The sequence below is a fragment of the Tigriopus californicus genome, chromosome 4, assembly GCF_007210705.1.
Source record: "Tigriopus californicus strain San Diego chromosome 4, Tcal_SD_v2.1, whole genome shotgun sequence".
NCBI lineage: Eukaryota > Metazoa > Arthropoda > Copepoda > Harpacticoida > Harpacticidae > Tigriopus > Tigriopus californicus.
Genome location: NC_081443.1, coordinates 9,986,804 through 10,002,901, shown reverse-complemented (window position 1 = coordinate 10,002,901; position 16,098 = coordinate 9,986,804). Strand labels below are relative to the sequence as shown.

At 39.2% G+C, this 16,098-nt stretch overlaps 1 protein-coding gene across 1 annotated transcript; it reads left to right on the top strand.

Annotated features, from left to right (window-relative positions):
• The first annotated feature begins 9,012 nt into the window (after nt 1–9,012).
• LOC131878842 (alpha/beta hydrolase domain-containing protein 17B-like) lies at nt 9,013–16,086 on the top strand. The gene is given in 6 exon segments (XM_059224973.1): nt 9,013–9,484; nt 13,052–13,264; nt 13,354–13,482; nt 14,913–15,087; nt 15,170–15,302; nt 15,669–16,086. Coding segments are annotated over 6 exon segments (1,134 nt in total). The 5' UTR covers nt 9,013–9,345; the 3' UTR covers nt 16,014–16,086.
• The last annotated feature ends 12 nt before the right edge of the window (nt 16,087–16,098 follow it).

Here is a 16,098-nt window from a genome sequence, read left to right as displayed (position 1 = left end):
TCAGAAGAAATTTTCGTAACACAAGTCGGTACTTGATAAATTAGGAAATTAGAGGAGGAGAAGTTTTTTGTTTGTGCCGAAAAATGATGTTTGAATTGGTGATAAAGTTGAATTGTCGGAAAACATGTTTTACCATAGCTTTCAGGTTTTCTTTCGAAGGAATTGCCGTTCCGTGCACATATCAAAAAACCAATCTTATGCAGATCATAGACGTGAAAGCCCTCTATTTTTACGGGTGCTAAACGTTGAGTACATCACTAACAACTTGCCTCCGTAACTTTTACCGCCAAAGGAAATCCGTTCTCAGACCCAAATGCTTTGACACGCCACCTTTGAATGAAGTTCGAATTTATCTGACCTTTTAATGAAGTCACTTAATACTTCTGAAGAGTGTTCTTAGAACTTATTAAGAATGACCTTTTCTTTTCCCACGGTTCCTTTGCCCTCTGGACGAAAAGGATTGCTTATTATGGAGAAGCAATGAATTTACTGAAGAAAAAGATAAAAGCATCTGACCCTCTGACTTATTGCGGTATACAATAGACAATGATGAATGGTTCCGATTGTGACAACGTCATCGCAAAAATCAAGAAGACAACCTTGTTGGTCATATCCTCAATATATGATCTTACCCCAAAGAAAAATTTGGCACACATGGTCCGCTTTATACCTCGTCCACCAGTTTGAAAAGCTTTTTTGATCATATTCAGAGCACATTTTAGGGCTAACATGGTATTCGTAGTTCCAATTGACATCCTCAATCAGGAACGTCAAGGTGGTTTGAACATAAAAATTCATCAACCAAAATCAGGAGGCTTTCTTCACAAAACTCCCAATCAAATATATTGTTCACAACAGTCCAGGTAAATCATACAATTGCTACTACTGAAACAGACTGATTGTTTGAGCACCGGGATTGTTTCCGTCAAATCAGCGATTGTATCTTTCTCCCTCGGATATCGGTGTTCATAGCTTGATTTCAAGTGTCCGCAAAATCACAGAGTGACACTAGAGTGGACTTTTTAACTTGCTGTTTTATTTACCACTTTTCTAACCGCTGCAAATGCCTTTTACTTATGGTCCAAATGGTGTGTGCCATGATGATCATGCTACAAAAAATTAGCGCTTTGATGTCTTTCTCCGCTCGTATTTTTGTGAAAGGAGCAACTTGGCAATTGTTATATTGGTGCTTTTTTAAATTTATTTCAAAATATCTACTCCGAAGCTAAGTTACCTTAAGAAATTTGGTTTTCATTCCAACAAGAATCTATGTAAAAAAGCTGATTTCTTCAAGTTCTTCTACTGAGGGTGAATTCTTCAGTGAATTCTTCAGAGAATTCTTACGAATTAACATTCGTAAGAGCAACTTTGCTGAGATGTTATTCCCATTAAGCAAGAAACCACCCAATAGCACAGAGGTTGCGTGAAATGAACCTGTTTGTAAGGCCGCTGAAAGGACCCATATTCTTTAGGAACTCTTTGAATACGTGACATGAACCACAAAGATCCGGCCATTGTCACGTATATTCAACTTGAGCGCAAGTTTTACCCAAACAGAGCAAGGGAATCGCTTAACGTTTGTTCTCGTTGAATGCCGACGCAGCACTTTCATAAGAGTGAATTCCCAAGAATTTGCTGATATTTATCACGTTAGGAGCCACGAGGTCTGGACGAAATGTTTCATAACAGTATTGGCGGCCAATGCCCCAACTACAGATTGTGCTCAAGGGCTTCTGTATTTAGGAGGCTCATTTCCCATAGGAATCAGGTGAGGCCTATCCGCATCTTAAGAAGAACATCATTAGAGTGCATTAAAGAGGTACTCGATCGAATATTTTGTGAGGGTAAGTTTTCCAATGTTCAAGTGACAAGCCTGCGGAACACTCAAAACATGGTCATTATTACGAACCTTGAGTAAGTTACACCTCTCAGAAAGATCATTATACGGTATCATTTTTCGTGATTGTAAAGTAAGACAAGTTGGACTTTAGTCCAAAGTGATAAGCGTAATTTAAATCCTAAGTTTTCCCTTTCTTGTAAGTACTCTCTCAAATGCGAGCTGAAAGCCTTGAAATATTAACCCAACGCAAAGAATTGAAGCGTCTCAACAAACCTCACCAATGTAAAGGAAGGACTTGCTGAACAATTCTTAGGCTCGCCTACTTATAAAAGTTATAATGCAAAGTCTTAAAGCGCGGGATTACTCGGCTAAAGTGGGTGGCAGAGGCTCGGATGTATCTCACTTTTTCCATGTCTCGTGTTGCTTAAATAAAGACGAAACGAACTCAGCGTTTTGTTGTACGGATGATTTGCTATCGCTTTTACAATGGGAAGTTGGAAAAGGACACATTTTGCTTTGCAAAATATGAGTTGCTCTTAGATCAAGGCTTTTTATCATCAAATTCTACATCTGAAGTTCACTTGAAATATTTTACAGGTCTATAAACTCTATGCTCACCAACGTAAAATTCAGTGTACATTGATCTGCATTTATAGAAACTTCCATTGATGTCAGTTCGTAAAGGAGAGCCTTCTGAATAGAAAAGCATTTTAAATACCTACTAAAAAAATGCCTACTGTGCCACAAAACTACGTTTCACTTTTTTTAACTGGTCTGCGTGAAACAGTTCCAACACCTGCGCATATAAAAAACTCCTCTCATATTACTTTTTTCACTTTTTCCTACTAGAGTATTATGCTTAACCTAGCACCTTGATTTCCACGTGAGTCTTTGCCTCACGTATTAAGAATTACCCAACACCTAAAACCGACCAAAAACCTCAATGTTTTATCAACGTGGGATCTGAAATGTGTTTAATTACACCTTATTTCGTGAGGATATCATTATTCAAATGCTAAATTTGTTGCAATGATCTAATGGTACTATTTTTAACAAAAGCCTTGTTTTGCAAGAACTATACATACCCTAAGATGGGAATGGATTGGTAACGGATTGGAATATTGCCAGTTTTGAAGACTCTCGGGGAAGTACGTACACATCTCCGTCTTCCTTGATACATCAATTACCATGATTTAGCCGTTGGGAACAGGATGCAGAACAACTGAGGCTGTATGTTCACGGTTTACTTCTTGACCTCAATGATTAAGCATCCCAATTTGCCTTCCCAAATACCCTGGTTTCACACTTATGTCATCGCTTGTTGAGCATGTACCACTAGATCCAACACTGACATGAACATTCTTACGGTAAATTGAGTTAAACTTACCTTATTGGATGTCTTCTGATGCTCTTGAGCAAGTCAAACACCAATGAAGTACACCAGTTCCTCAAAAAAATAAAGTCGATGTTCACTTGAGTTTTGATAGCACCTATCCAAACCCTAAAGTCCCACCACTCCACTTTTTAGTTCTGATGTAAAAATGATCGACAACTTGATGAATTAGGTCTGATTTCAACGCTAGGTTCATCCTATCTAAGCCAAAAAGAGCCAGTATAAGGCATATACTTTGATCACATGCACAAACACGAGTGCCCCAAAATCGATTTCCTTCTAGAGGTAACGTACACTGGTCCAGTTACTATAAGTTTGAGCCAGTATGATTTTAATTTTGCAATAGACACGTATGTGCCCCGATGATGATGACAGGATAGTTATTCGTGTAGATTCAAACAACAATGAGAAGCAAAGTACAGCAGGAAATAGCTTCTTAGCTTTCCTAATGGACCGCTTAATCCAATGTTCTTGGACCAACTACTCCAAATCAATGACATTGACGACGCCAAGGCCAGAAACGCCGACAGAGGGACTTCTCTAGGAGTGACCCACCAGCACAAATCAAAACGGCCAAGCAAGGACAAAAAATGAGTTTTTCTTACGGGATAGTATTAGCTTTGATAAATCATTATGTGAAGCTAAGGCTTGCACAATGGAGAGTCTTTTAAAAAATTCGTTTAGGCTATTAAAACGTTCTATTTAACACTAAAATTGCTTCTGAATCGCTGACACAATGAGAGTTTCAGATTGGTCTTGCGTCACCTTCTCCTCAAACTGTAGGACTCGAGGCCTGAAATGTGACGGATCAGGGCCATTAAATTTTGATATTGAGGTTTTAAATTCATATTTTATGGATTAAATCCAATCATCTTAATTTTTAACCGGACTCAACTTGTAAGGACATTTGTTGGTAGACAAGTGTTGCTCCGAAAACGGTGTTCTTGGATAAAAGAACTTCATCTTTGGCTTTACTATCTCTTCGCACAATCCTTGAACCTGATCCATGTTCGTGTTTTGATCACGTGACTGTTTTATCCAATAAACGAACTGGGATGCTGGATGGACCAATCAGATAGCGAGCACAATTATGCAATGCACGTTGATGATCAACGTGAGTAGTATCTGGGGAACTCATAGCAATGCTTAACCAAGGGTCTACTACTAGGCTTTTCCTTGGTTTCCAGGCAAATGTCACCACGGGGTCACATGGCCTTTGACGTCATGGGAACTGTACTTTATTGCTATTTTAAGCTCAAGACTTCATTCTTCGTGGTAATGCTGTTCATTCTATATTCCTACCATTTGTCTGCTCCAAAATGTTGTTGGAATACAATTATAAATGTTGGACCCTTTACTCATCAACTGCCTGATGACGTCAGAGAAGATCTGTTGAAGGTCCTAGGTATTTTTGGATTGTCAAAAGTCTAGAGTGTGGTCCATTTAACCATAAAAACTCCGTTGACATTGTGTTTCATTTTATGCTTCATGGGTTTATTAGCAAATAAAAGCTTGGATTTTGAGTTCATTTACATTACAATATTTTAGAGTATTTCATTGTTTCTTTTCAGTTATTTACAATTGCAATTGAGTCTTTGAAAAAGTAGGCAAGGTTTTGATGCAATCTGTTCTTTACTATGACCTTCATGGACTAAAAATGAGTCAGTGACTTCCACAAGAAATGTACTGACTTTTTTCGTAGTAGACACCATTAAAAATGTGGTACGCGCGGATTAGGCCTAATGAATACTTCCTCTTTTGTTCCTTCTATTTGTTTTGGACGTGTAATTTCTGTTATGCCAACATTGATTTGATGTCAGTATGCTCTTTTACTTTGTAAATCGTTCCTTTTTCCTTCTCGTTTGTGACCAAATCGGCTAACAGCAACGAGTTTTTTTTTTAATACAATTGTGATTTTTCCCCTCCCTTCAGCCTTTACTCTATCTTACACACTGTATTTTTGAGTATCCTATACAACATACATTATACATCTTTTAACTTTTTGCTTGCCTATCTCCCAATTACCCATGAGGTAACTCTTTTGATATTTAGTTCTACTTTTATCTACAAAAAAAAATATTTTTGTGACACATTCGTTCCCTTGCTGTTTGATTCCTGCATGAGCGTTTAACATGTGAGCCTTTGGGTTGATCCTGCATGATGAGGAACGTGGACTTCAGCAGGACTTGCCGAGCGCAAGGGTTAGGTAATGAACGGGTAAAATAAACATTTCCAATTATAATTGGATTTTTTGGCACGAGGGTAAGCACATGGTTGTGCTTCATTACAAGTAACCAGGCGAAAGGTTCTTTAAGGTTGATAGTGCTATTGAGCAAGCGATATGAAGACAAGTCACTGCGAAGTGATATACCTTTGGTTGGAAAATCCTGGAATATTTTGGAAACAAACAACTGCAATTGATTGATAGGAAAAATATTTATCATTGTAAAAGTCTAACAATAGGTTCTATTCATATTTTTAGTTGATACGTCACTCTCTACTACAAGAACAATAATAAACGTAATTCTTTTCCACAAATGCTTTCCGTTATATGCTGATGCCCAAAAGAGAACTTGAACTTCAATGAATTGGCTAATATCGTTTAAAAAGCGTCCCGAACGGACTTCCTTGATATTCCCCTTTAAATCATGACATTGAAATTTTGGAAAAATGGTCCCTCAGCGAAAAATGAACCATATTTTAGAGCTTCAAATCTTGAATAAGTGCTGTCTTAGCCAAGCAAACCACACATACTGATGCTTTCGAAATTTCAATCAGCATTTAATGATGTTCATGATAACAGCGACACTCTTAGATGGGGCATATTTGTTCAAACAAAGACTATCAACCGAGTTTAAGTTTTGCTTAATCAAAATGCTATTTTTTTTTTTTCATTTAACAATGTTATATATCATAAACTTCCTTTTCAATGTCTGAAAACGATTAATATCCATCATGTTATTTATGCCATACGTTGCAATGAATACAAAGTGTGAGAGCGTTTTTCCATTCACATGCTAGTCGCCACGTTCCTCGTTTTCCTAACGTCTGAAAACTTGGATCAACGTTTTCAAAACATGTGCAATCCAATGACTGACCTAATATCTGTGTGCTGGAAAGTTATCCTACTTTTCTACTACAATCATCCATTAAAAGCATTCATTTTCATATGGATCACACAATACATCCTCGTCTGGTCTCCAAGGATGTTGCATGGAAAGGCAATCGTAGAAATGTCCGGTACTTTGTGTCATACGTATGTCGCAACGTTGCCAAAGAAAATGTAATCCTTCTTTGGCAACGTTGCCTCTTGAGGTCGACAGGTTGGGTGGAAAATATCAGGCGATTTTCGTTTACGTAAGTCACTTTGAGAATAATGATGTGTGCCATCACAGTACTAGATGAGCATCTGTATGAAGCGATAAAAATTCAATAAATGGATTCGATTCATATTTTGTTCAAAAAAATGATTGACTAAAATAAAGCTCTTTCCAGCCGGTGCCGCCGAACAAAGGAAAGGTCCAGTTCATAGATTATGTTATGGAGCAGATGATAAGAGGGAGGAGTCTCGAAAATTGTGAAGACGAATCACTTGTTTGTTGGCTATTTTGTTGAAAGTTGTTTTACCTTATGAAGAAAATTAGTGAATGAACATATGTTTCTTGCGAGGCCTGAAACTCATATTTTTTTTACAGCATCTAGCATATGGGAATCGATGGCAGCTATTCACTGAAACAAGGGACGGACAGACCGAAATGTGGACAACGACCGAGTTAGGACTTCCAAGAGGAATACAAACCCTTAGTATACTAAATGTATTGACATAGATTGACGTGCTAATTTTGTTTCAAAAACCACGAACACATCCCAATTTTCTTTTCCGGCGAAAACTCATTTTTATTGGGTGAAATTTTTGTCTGGTCGGGGTGTTAGTTGGTTGCAATATTTGTCTTTGGGCAACACCTGTAAAAAGCAAGGCTTGCTTCATATTTTGCTCCCTTTTGCTCCACTCCACATGACCTACTTTATTTGACCTTGCAAGTGATGTGTCAGGAAACCTTTACTTAGCCTCAAAATGAGACCCTGATTTTCCTTACCTCAAATCTTGGCTCAAACCTGACTTGTTTTGTTGCGATTCCTAAGTGTACAACCTTTTTATTCACTTTTGTGTAACAGGATCACATACAGGATTAAATCCTCAGCCAGTATATATATTTTTTTTTATTTGGGTTTTAATTGGCTTAACTAGTCTCTGGAAAGGATGTAATCCCTGGTACGATTAAAATGAAAGATTATGATTTATCTAGCGATCTTGTCACTTAAAGTGTATACAATATTTGGCCTACCAACGAATTTGGATTTCAAATTCACCTCCCTTTTTCAGTTTTGGAAAGTCTGCGAAAAAAAAGAGAGCTTGCATTTGAGGGTGAATGTTATTCTCCACCGATTAGTTGGCGGTGCTACTTTTTTAAATCTTAACCTAACCTAATCAAACCTAACCTTACCTAACCTAACCAAACCTAACCTTACACGATATAAATAACCCTTAAAGTCTCTATCTAAACCTTTTAACATTTTGCCCCTAATTTAAAAATGAGCACCGCCAACTAATCGGTGGAGAATAACGTTTATCGCATTTGAGCTACATCTGACGTCATGGGTTTCGTCTGTCAATTGAAGGACCTGCAAAATAGGTGAGTTCTTAATAGGATACGATCGCAGCCTCAGTTTGTTTGGTTTTTTGTACCCCTTTGCGCCCAAGCGCCATCTTTCGGATATGTAGGGATATGTCAAACGTAAAAATGCCACCGCTTTTTCAACCAACTATTGAACTTCTGTCTCAAAGCGAGCTTAAAGTTTTACCTTTTTATTGCTTCTATCTCTATCCATTGTTTTTTTGTGTGTAGCAGCTCCGCTTATTTCGACGCTATTGTTATTGACTCATGCCATAGCCAAAACCTCGACACATCCCTACGTAAGTCAAAAGGGGGCGCTCAAGCGCAAAGGGGTAAACAAAGATCCCCGTGAGCATGTCCTATTGTTTTGACTCGCCTGGTTTATTCAGAGAGCTCACAAGTGTTAATCTTTGCATTCGCTACAATTGACTCTAAAACCTGGTTGAGGCAAAAAGTGAATGGATACTTTTGAAAATGTACTGTAAAAGTTGCCTTTTCCACCTCTTTTAAATACTCCACTGTCCCAATATTTTCAGTTTATCGCAATAGAGTAGTAGTTCTCTAACTCTCACATTGCTCCTGCATGCCTCTTTGGCAAAAGATCAAGCTTTTCGTGAAAATGCAACTAGAATCCCAATACTTTACTAAATAAAGAGCAAATCTAAAATTATTTGCACTTCAGCCCAGGTCTCTTCACCCAGAGAGATAGCTGAGATAAATCACCTAGAGGAATCAAGTTTGATCTAGAAACCAACATGGGTTAGGGTATTGATTTGGGGGTCTAAGCTAAGCGACAATTTTGAGGGTATCTTATTTCAAAAAAATGATTTCCCGTTTTCAAAAACATCTTTTATTGGCTCTTTGGCCCTCAAAAAGAAATTCATGTTTTAGAGTCCTGCTGATAATACAAGAATAAACATAACGTCACTCCCTTGTTCTACTCATGAGTCAGGGTGGCGCTCTCGAAATCCAACAACAAAAACTAGATATTCAATTCCCTTACCCATGCCGTCTACATCAATCTGAAAAATTCATCTACTGGGTTCAAAGATCTCACCCAAAAGTATCTGATCAGATTATTGGCACTCGACCTCCCTAAATCTCAAGGCCGAATGATCAAAAGCCTCTGGTCAATTCACCAGGGTGGCCACTTTGGACGAAGTTCAGCTGCCAGCTTCGATATCTGGACAGACCCAAAAACGACGAACCGAATTGTGAATCAAATTCCTGTGGATCCTCCTCCTCCTCCTGCTCCTCTTTCTCCCTTTCGAGAATGGATTCTTAGTACGGTGGGCGTGACTGGTCTGTGGCAGATTCTGCCCCCGGGATCCTTGGGTTGGGCGTAGGACGTCCTCAAGTGCTCCTCTGTGTTCTCTGATATTGTGATTGAGGTCGTGGGCGGATCCGAGTGTGCGTTGGTCTGTGGCCCACCCATCATGTCCGGTATGGGTTTGTCGTTTAGTGAGTTGTGTTGTCTGTTCTGCTGCCCACCCTGCCCGTCGAAGATTGCCGCCAAATTGGCCTTCCTGCCCCCAGAAAAGACCTATGATATCGCCGAGGAGCCCGAGGAACCAGGTGAGATCATGATCCAATGCTGAACCAGGATGAAGAACGCCAAGTTCCAGTCGTTATCTTGAGATGGTTCCCTGTAGAGGTTGCTAACCCTGCTTTGATGCAGCTATTTATAACGAATCAGGGTCAGATCAACCAGGATAAATTGTGGAAAAGATGGATTTGAACTTGTCAAGCCTGAACTAACTTACATGTCCGTTTTGGGTAGAATAATCGAAGTTGAAGATGTTGAATCTTTGAATATGAGGTTTTTGGTATTTTAGTGGTTAGTTTTAGCTAACTGACGATGAAGAAAATGATTTCTTGGTTTGATTATAATTCTAAATTCAAGATTAAATCAATGCCAGATTTTTTTTGCACCATTTTTGCCCCTGCATTGGGGCTTGCCTAGCTAGTGATATTTTCAAGAGGGCATGTTCATATTGAAATAGTTCAGATAAGGTTGAACACTATGTTAAGTGATTGGCTGCCCTAAAACGAGTCAACATATCATTTTATCACTCCTAGAAAGATTAATGGTAGTAGGTTGCTACATCAAAAAGAACGCGAAGAGTGCGAAGTGCACTTAACTTTGTAATATGCTACAAATCCCGCTTTTAAGTATGCCAGACTTGATTTGAATGTATTTATAAGTACAAGTACTTTTTTCAATATTCACTTATTGCCATGAAATGAAAAGNTTCCTGCCCCCAGAAAAGACCTATGATATCGCCGAGGAGCCCGAGGAACCAGGTGAGATCATGATCCAATGCTGAACCAGGATGAAGAAGGCCAAGTTCCAGTCGTTATCTTGAGATGGTTCCCTGTAGAGGTTGCTAACCCTGCTTTGATGTAGCTATTTATAACGAATCAGGGTCAGATCAACCAGGATAAATCGTGGAAAAGATGGTTTTGAACTTGTCAAGCCTGAACTAACTTACATGTCCGTTTTGGGTAGAATACTCGAAGTTGAAGATGTTGAATCTTTGAATATGAGGTTTTTGGTATTTTAGTGGTTAGTTTTAGCTAACTGCCGATGAAGAAAATGATTTCTTGGTTTCATTATGATTCTAAATTCAAGATTAAATCAATGCCAGATTTTTTTTGCACCATTTTTGCCCCTGCATTGGGGCTTGCCTAGCTAGATAAATGGGACTAGGATATTTTCAAGAGGGCATGTTCATATTGAAATAGTTCAGATAAGGTTGGACACTATGTTAAGGGATGGGCTGCCCTAAAACGAGTCAACATATCATTTTATCACTCCTAGAAAGATTAATGGTAGTAGGTTGCTACATCAAAAAGAACGCCAAGAGTGCGAAGTGCACTAAACTTTGTAATATGCTTCAAATCCCGTTATTAAGTATGCCAGACTTGATTTGATTTGAATGTATTTATAAGTACAAGTACTTTTTTCAATATTCACCTATTGCCATGAAATGAAAAGAATATTGAGTCATAACATTGTCAAACCTTCACATTTGCCTAATGATTTAGACTTTTTTTGATTAAGTATCAATTTGGCAAGTATTGTTAGAATTACAAAATAATATTTTGCAGACACCTAAACAATAGGCAAAAAATATCGCCCTGAATGTTTAAATGCGTTTTGAATTATACTACTTTTCAAAATACTCATGAATATGGCTGCAAAGTAAACTTATTCCCCATTGGCCTTTTAATTTCATTTGGGCAACTTGCCGTCAATTTCAACCGAGTGATACATTCTTGCTGTTTCATCTTTCATACAAGGTGGGGACGTAAAATAGCTCGCCAATAATCCAACATGTATCCATAAAGGATTAAAGCAAAGCTTTTGACTTTTACTGGAGACACTATTTGCCGGATGGATTATTAGCTTCACTTCCAAATTGGAATATTTCAATGTAATCCAAGAACTATGTGTTGTTCTGGTATCCTTGGGGTAACATAAATAAAAAGAATGTAGTACATCGAATGAAAAAGCACCCTTCTATTGGCATAGAAACTTTTCAACTAATGATCTCCTAACCTGTTCAGTTTACTCACAATGCGTTGTGTTGTTAAGGAGTTTATAGCGTCAAAAATGGTTCACTGAACATTGAAGCTATTGAGCTGTATAACGTCCTAAGAGAACGTGACGGTCCTTGTTTGAAGGCCAATAAATGTCTTGTTAAAAACAAGTTTTGTACTCAAGAATTTCTTTATTGAAGACGAGACAAGGATCACAGTTCTTTACCAAAGAAACAAGGCCGAAAATTGGAACTTTGAACGTTTCTTTTCCATTGGTCTTTGATAAGAGGCGCACCTTAGATCTCTTGCCCAAGTTTGGGCTCCCTGAAGGTCACCAATGAAAAGTGATGCAAGATGTTTTGCTGAAGGACAACGACTCCTCCCCATATGCTAAGAGTGTAGTTAACAATGCTAACGAATTTGACAATTACAAGTTGTTTTGAACTACTTCAAAAATGATTGGAACTTCTGAGGCTTCTTCCCCCAAACCCCTTTATCCTTGTAGGGGTGATCAAATCGCACGCAGAGTGTCAATTCTCTGTCTATAACTTGCGATGCTGTCTGTTAAGCGAGAGACCAGATATGCAAAATTAAAAAAAAAACGGCACAATATTCTGCGATCTCTACACCCAACACAAACATCACCACTTAAACCTAAAAATAACTGTAGCAATCCTTAAGTCCTCTCAAAATCCTACATGGTTCCTGAGAAACTGAAATACATTACATCACAATAGATTAAATTAAAAGTCTTTATTGCGAGAATGTCTCATTGGATCCGTTATTTACAGTATATGTGTTAGCATCTATTAAGTCTTGTCCCATTCTGGGTTCAAGGAGCGCCATTCGAGGCGAGGATCCACAAGAAAAAGGGAGGGGGGGGAGACCTGGGATCGAACCCATGAACCCGAGCTCAACTCGGTCGTGCGTTAACCAACTGCGCTAGAACCATATCCCTTGCCCATTCATGGAAACCCAATTAATGGAGAAAATCTGTAGTGCTTCTAAAAAAAAACATGATTTGTACGATTTTAAGGTAAGAGTTGTTTTGACTTCAAATGCCCAAGTAATTGTCCCGAATGAATTCGTCGCGATGGCATGGAGTTATCCAAGTCATTCAAACTCAAAAATGATCTCGACGTTGATTGGAGATAAAGCAACATATTTTCCACATTCTTAGCTGATATCCCAAATTACTTTGTTTCTTTCCCAATGAGCTCATTGTTATGGGACATTAAGTAACTTCGGCAGAAGTCCAAAGAATGTCATGAAATAACTAAACTTCGTTTGTATTCCAAACGTTCATGAATGATTCATAATATCAAGGGAATTATATGACACCATCTATTATTCTCATTAGCACTAAGAACTTTCAAGAAGAAATAATGAAGGGGATCCTGATTAAGAACGTTCAAATGGTGTATTGCATCTTGTATCCAAAATACGCGAGAAAGACAAAAGTATCAATAAAAAATATAAAATGAAACTTTTTCCATGTTCCCGTTTGAAGTCTTTAATTTTTTTAGACACATTTAATTTGAATGTGATGGAAAAAAATTGCATGCCAAATTTCATCCGCTGTTTCCACAATCCTTCCAGGCAAGTTCAAGCTGGTCCTCAACGACAAGGCTGAATGGCAATACTCTGAACGCGAGAAAGAAAACATCGAGGTGTCCTTCACGCGAACCACCCGTGGAAGTAGGATCGCCACCATGTTTGTCCGGTGCTCGCCTAACGCCAGATTCACACTCCTTCACTCGCATGGCAATGCCGTGGATCTAGGGCAGATGAGCAGTTTCTACATGGGCTTAGGTAACCACCAACCAGCATGATTGAAAATATAAAAAAAAATGATTTATTTTTGATGCATAATTTTTTGTGGGTCACTTTTTTTTCGGCAGGATCTCGGATCAATTGCAATATCTTCAGTTACGACTACAGCGGTTACGGGGCTAGCAGTGGTAAACCTTCGGAGAAGAACCTCTACGCTGATATTGACGCTGCTTGGAATTTCCTCCGAACGAAATACGGTAAGAGAGAACAATGGATCGAGAGAGAGTGTGTGTACTTTTAAACACATGTTGGACAGTCGATTGAGCAACTTCCTCCTGAAGCCAGTGGTTACGTAGGTGTACGGGAAGATTAGTAGTCGAAAGACGTAAGGAATTAGAGACAAATATGGAGAAAGAGCTGCAAATGATATAATAAGACATGTTTGTTGGAGTGAGTAACCCGAATTGAGATCCAGAGACCACTGACAAAGTCCAGCCAAGTCTTAGCGCTGATTGGAAACAAGATTAGACAACGAACATGTGAACAACATTCCTCCCTCACCAATGATCTAATATGGACGTAACCAAACGTTGTCTATATTGGTTGTTTTCGGTCAAACAAAATGATGCTCAATTTCGAAAACTTAGCTTTCCAAAATCTCGTGGCTCAAATGGCTCTCGTTCGAGCCATGGGCTCGAAAAGAGACTTGCTTGCCAGCCTCCTCGTTTCCATACGGTCACTTTCGATGGAACCAGTATTGAACTAAATGCACACATGATCAACAGCATTGACCCACAATAAGAGGGAGGCTTGAAAAGCGCACTTTCCTAATTTGAAAAAGATTCTTGGTTCGATGGGACTTCTTTTTCGTACTCGGTGGCGGACACTTATTGAAATTAGCGCCAATATAATATTAGTCGCGCCGAAAGAAATTTATTGGTTGTGAGTGGTAATATTTTCCCGTTTCGCACTTTGTATTGTGTTGCTGAACATAATATGTGGAGAAAGAGTGCAACGTTCTCGTAAGAGGTAAGCAAAAGATGTTCATAAATAATCAGAAGAAAAAGAAAAGAAATTAGCCAAGTGTATATACAAAACAACAGTCTCAAGCAATGTTGCGCGACATGGTGACAACTGTTATGAACATTTTTCTCCACATCTACCAAGTCTACTTAAAATAGCCAAAAGTTGCTTTTAAACCCGCGCATCATATCCTAAGCCCGGATTTCAGCCAGTTTCCCTTCCTGTTAATGTTGTCCAAGAGCATAACTTGTTATGAACGCAGAGCCACAAAGAAGCAAGAAACCAATCAGGATCCTAATCTCCGGCTAGAAAGTAAAAGAAAAGAACTTTTCGTACGGACTGGCGTGAGAGATATTTACATTTAATTGAAGCCGAAGCAATGTTCATTCCTCCTGAAAAACCTAAAAAAGTAGAAAAAGGGGAAAACGCACTCAAATTGCCTCCAAATAAAATCATTGTGTAAGAAATTGCACTGATTTTTACTCGACTCATTTCGTGACTTTTCGAGTGTCTCGAGTGTTTTCATCACATGAACTTAAAGACTAAATGAATCACTTCATTTTGAGGTAATTTATCGGTGCTCGTTGACATCTCAAAAGTGGTTCTAACGTTGTGATCAATGCATCCGTAATGTTTATCGAACAACTATTTCTTCTCGTTTTAGGGATATCGCCTGAAAATATCATTCTTTACGGGCAGAGCATCGGGACTGTGCCAACCGTGGACCTGGCCTCGCGTTACGAGGTGGGGGCCGTGGTTCTGCACTCAGCCCTGATGTCTGGAATGCGGGTGGCGTTTCCTCAAACCAAACGCACGTGGTTTTTCGACGCATTTCCTAGGTAGGAAATATCGTAGCATCTCAAATGATCTTGATTTTGAACCCCATGAGCGTTTTTCTTTTAACATTACTTCTTATTTCAGTATTGATAAGGTGTCTCGGGTGTCATCACCGGTGTTGGTCATCCACGGAACGGAAGATGAAGTGATAGATTTCTCACATGGCTTGGCAATCTACGAGAAGTGCCCTCGAGCCGTGGATCCATTGTGGGTGGAGGTAAAAAAGGAGCTTTTGAAATCATTTTAACAAAGTGGATTTGGACTTGTAACTGAGGTATTTTAGTTAAGGAAGAATAGTGTGTTCAGAGCGTGACCTTAATTGTAATGACAATGTTAGCTGAGTGGTCTTATGTATCCGGTACAGGCTGGACATGGGTCGCCAGAGGGCGGGGGTTCAAATCCCGCCTTCACAATTACAACGATAAAGGTTTTCTTGGTTAGGTTCATTTCCATCTTTCAGCCATATCTAAGGGAAATTGATTCTTCTCGATAAGATATCGGTAATCTTACGTTTAAACCCCCTCAGTACGAGCATCACATTCTGACGTAAAATCTTTACACTCAGTTCCAATTTTTCTTGCAGGGTGCGGGTCACAATGACGTGGAGCTTTACAATCAATATTTGGACCGTTTGCGCCATTTTGTGGCCCAAGAGCTGACCAACTGACGATTAGCCCATGACCTTCCGCCGAGCGGCGCAGGCGGAGGGTCATCCGGCGCAACCAACACCACCGATTCACCCATCCTCTCACTGGCCAAGACCGCTAAAAACGGTCGATTGATTCAGCCCTCTAAAGACGGAGGAGAAGCTCTAAGGGTGAGCGGCAATGTCAAAAAGGGAAGTCCCGAGGAGACTTCGTCCTCTTCCCACACGACCGCCACGACCGCCACAACCTCGGGCGAGAACGTGTCCGAGAAGCTTCTCTAAATCAACCAAATCCACTGTTGTTTACGTACATATTATTAGCCTCCCCACGTGAATATCACTATATTTAAGTGTCTGTATGTTTACG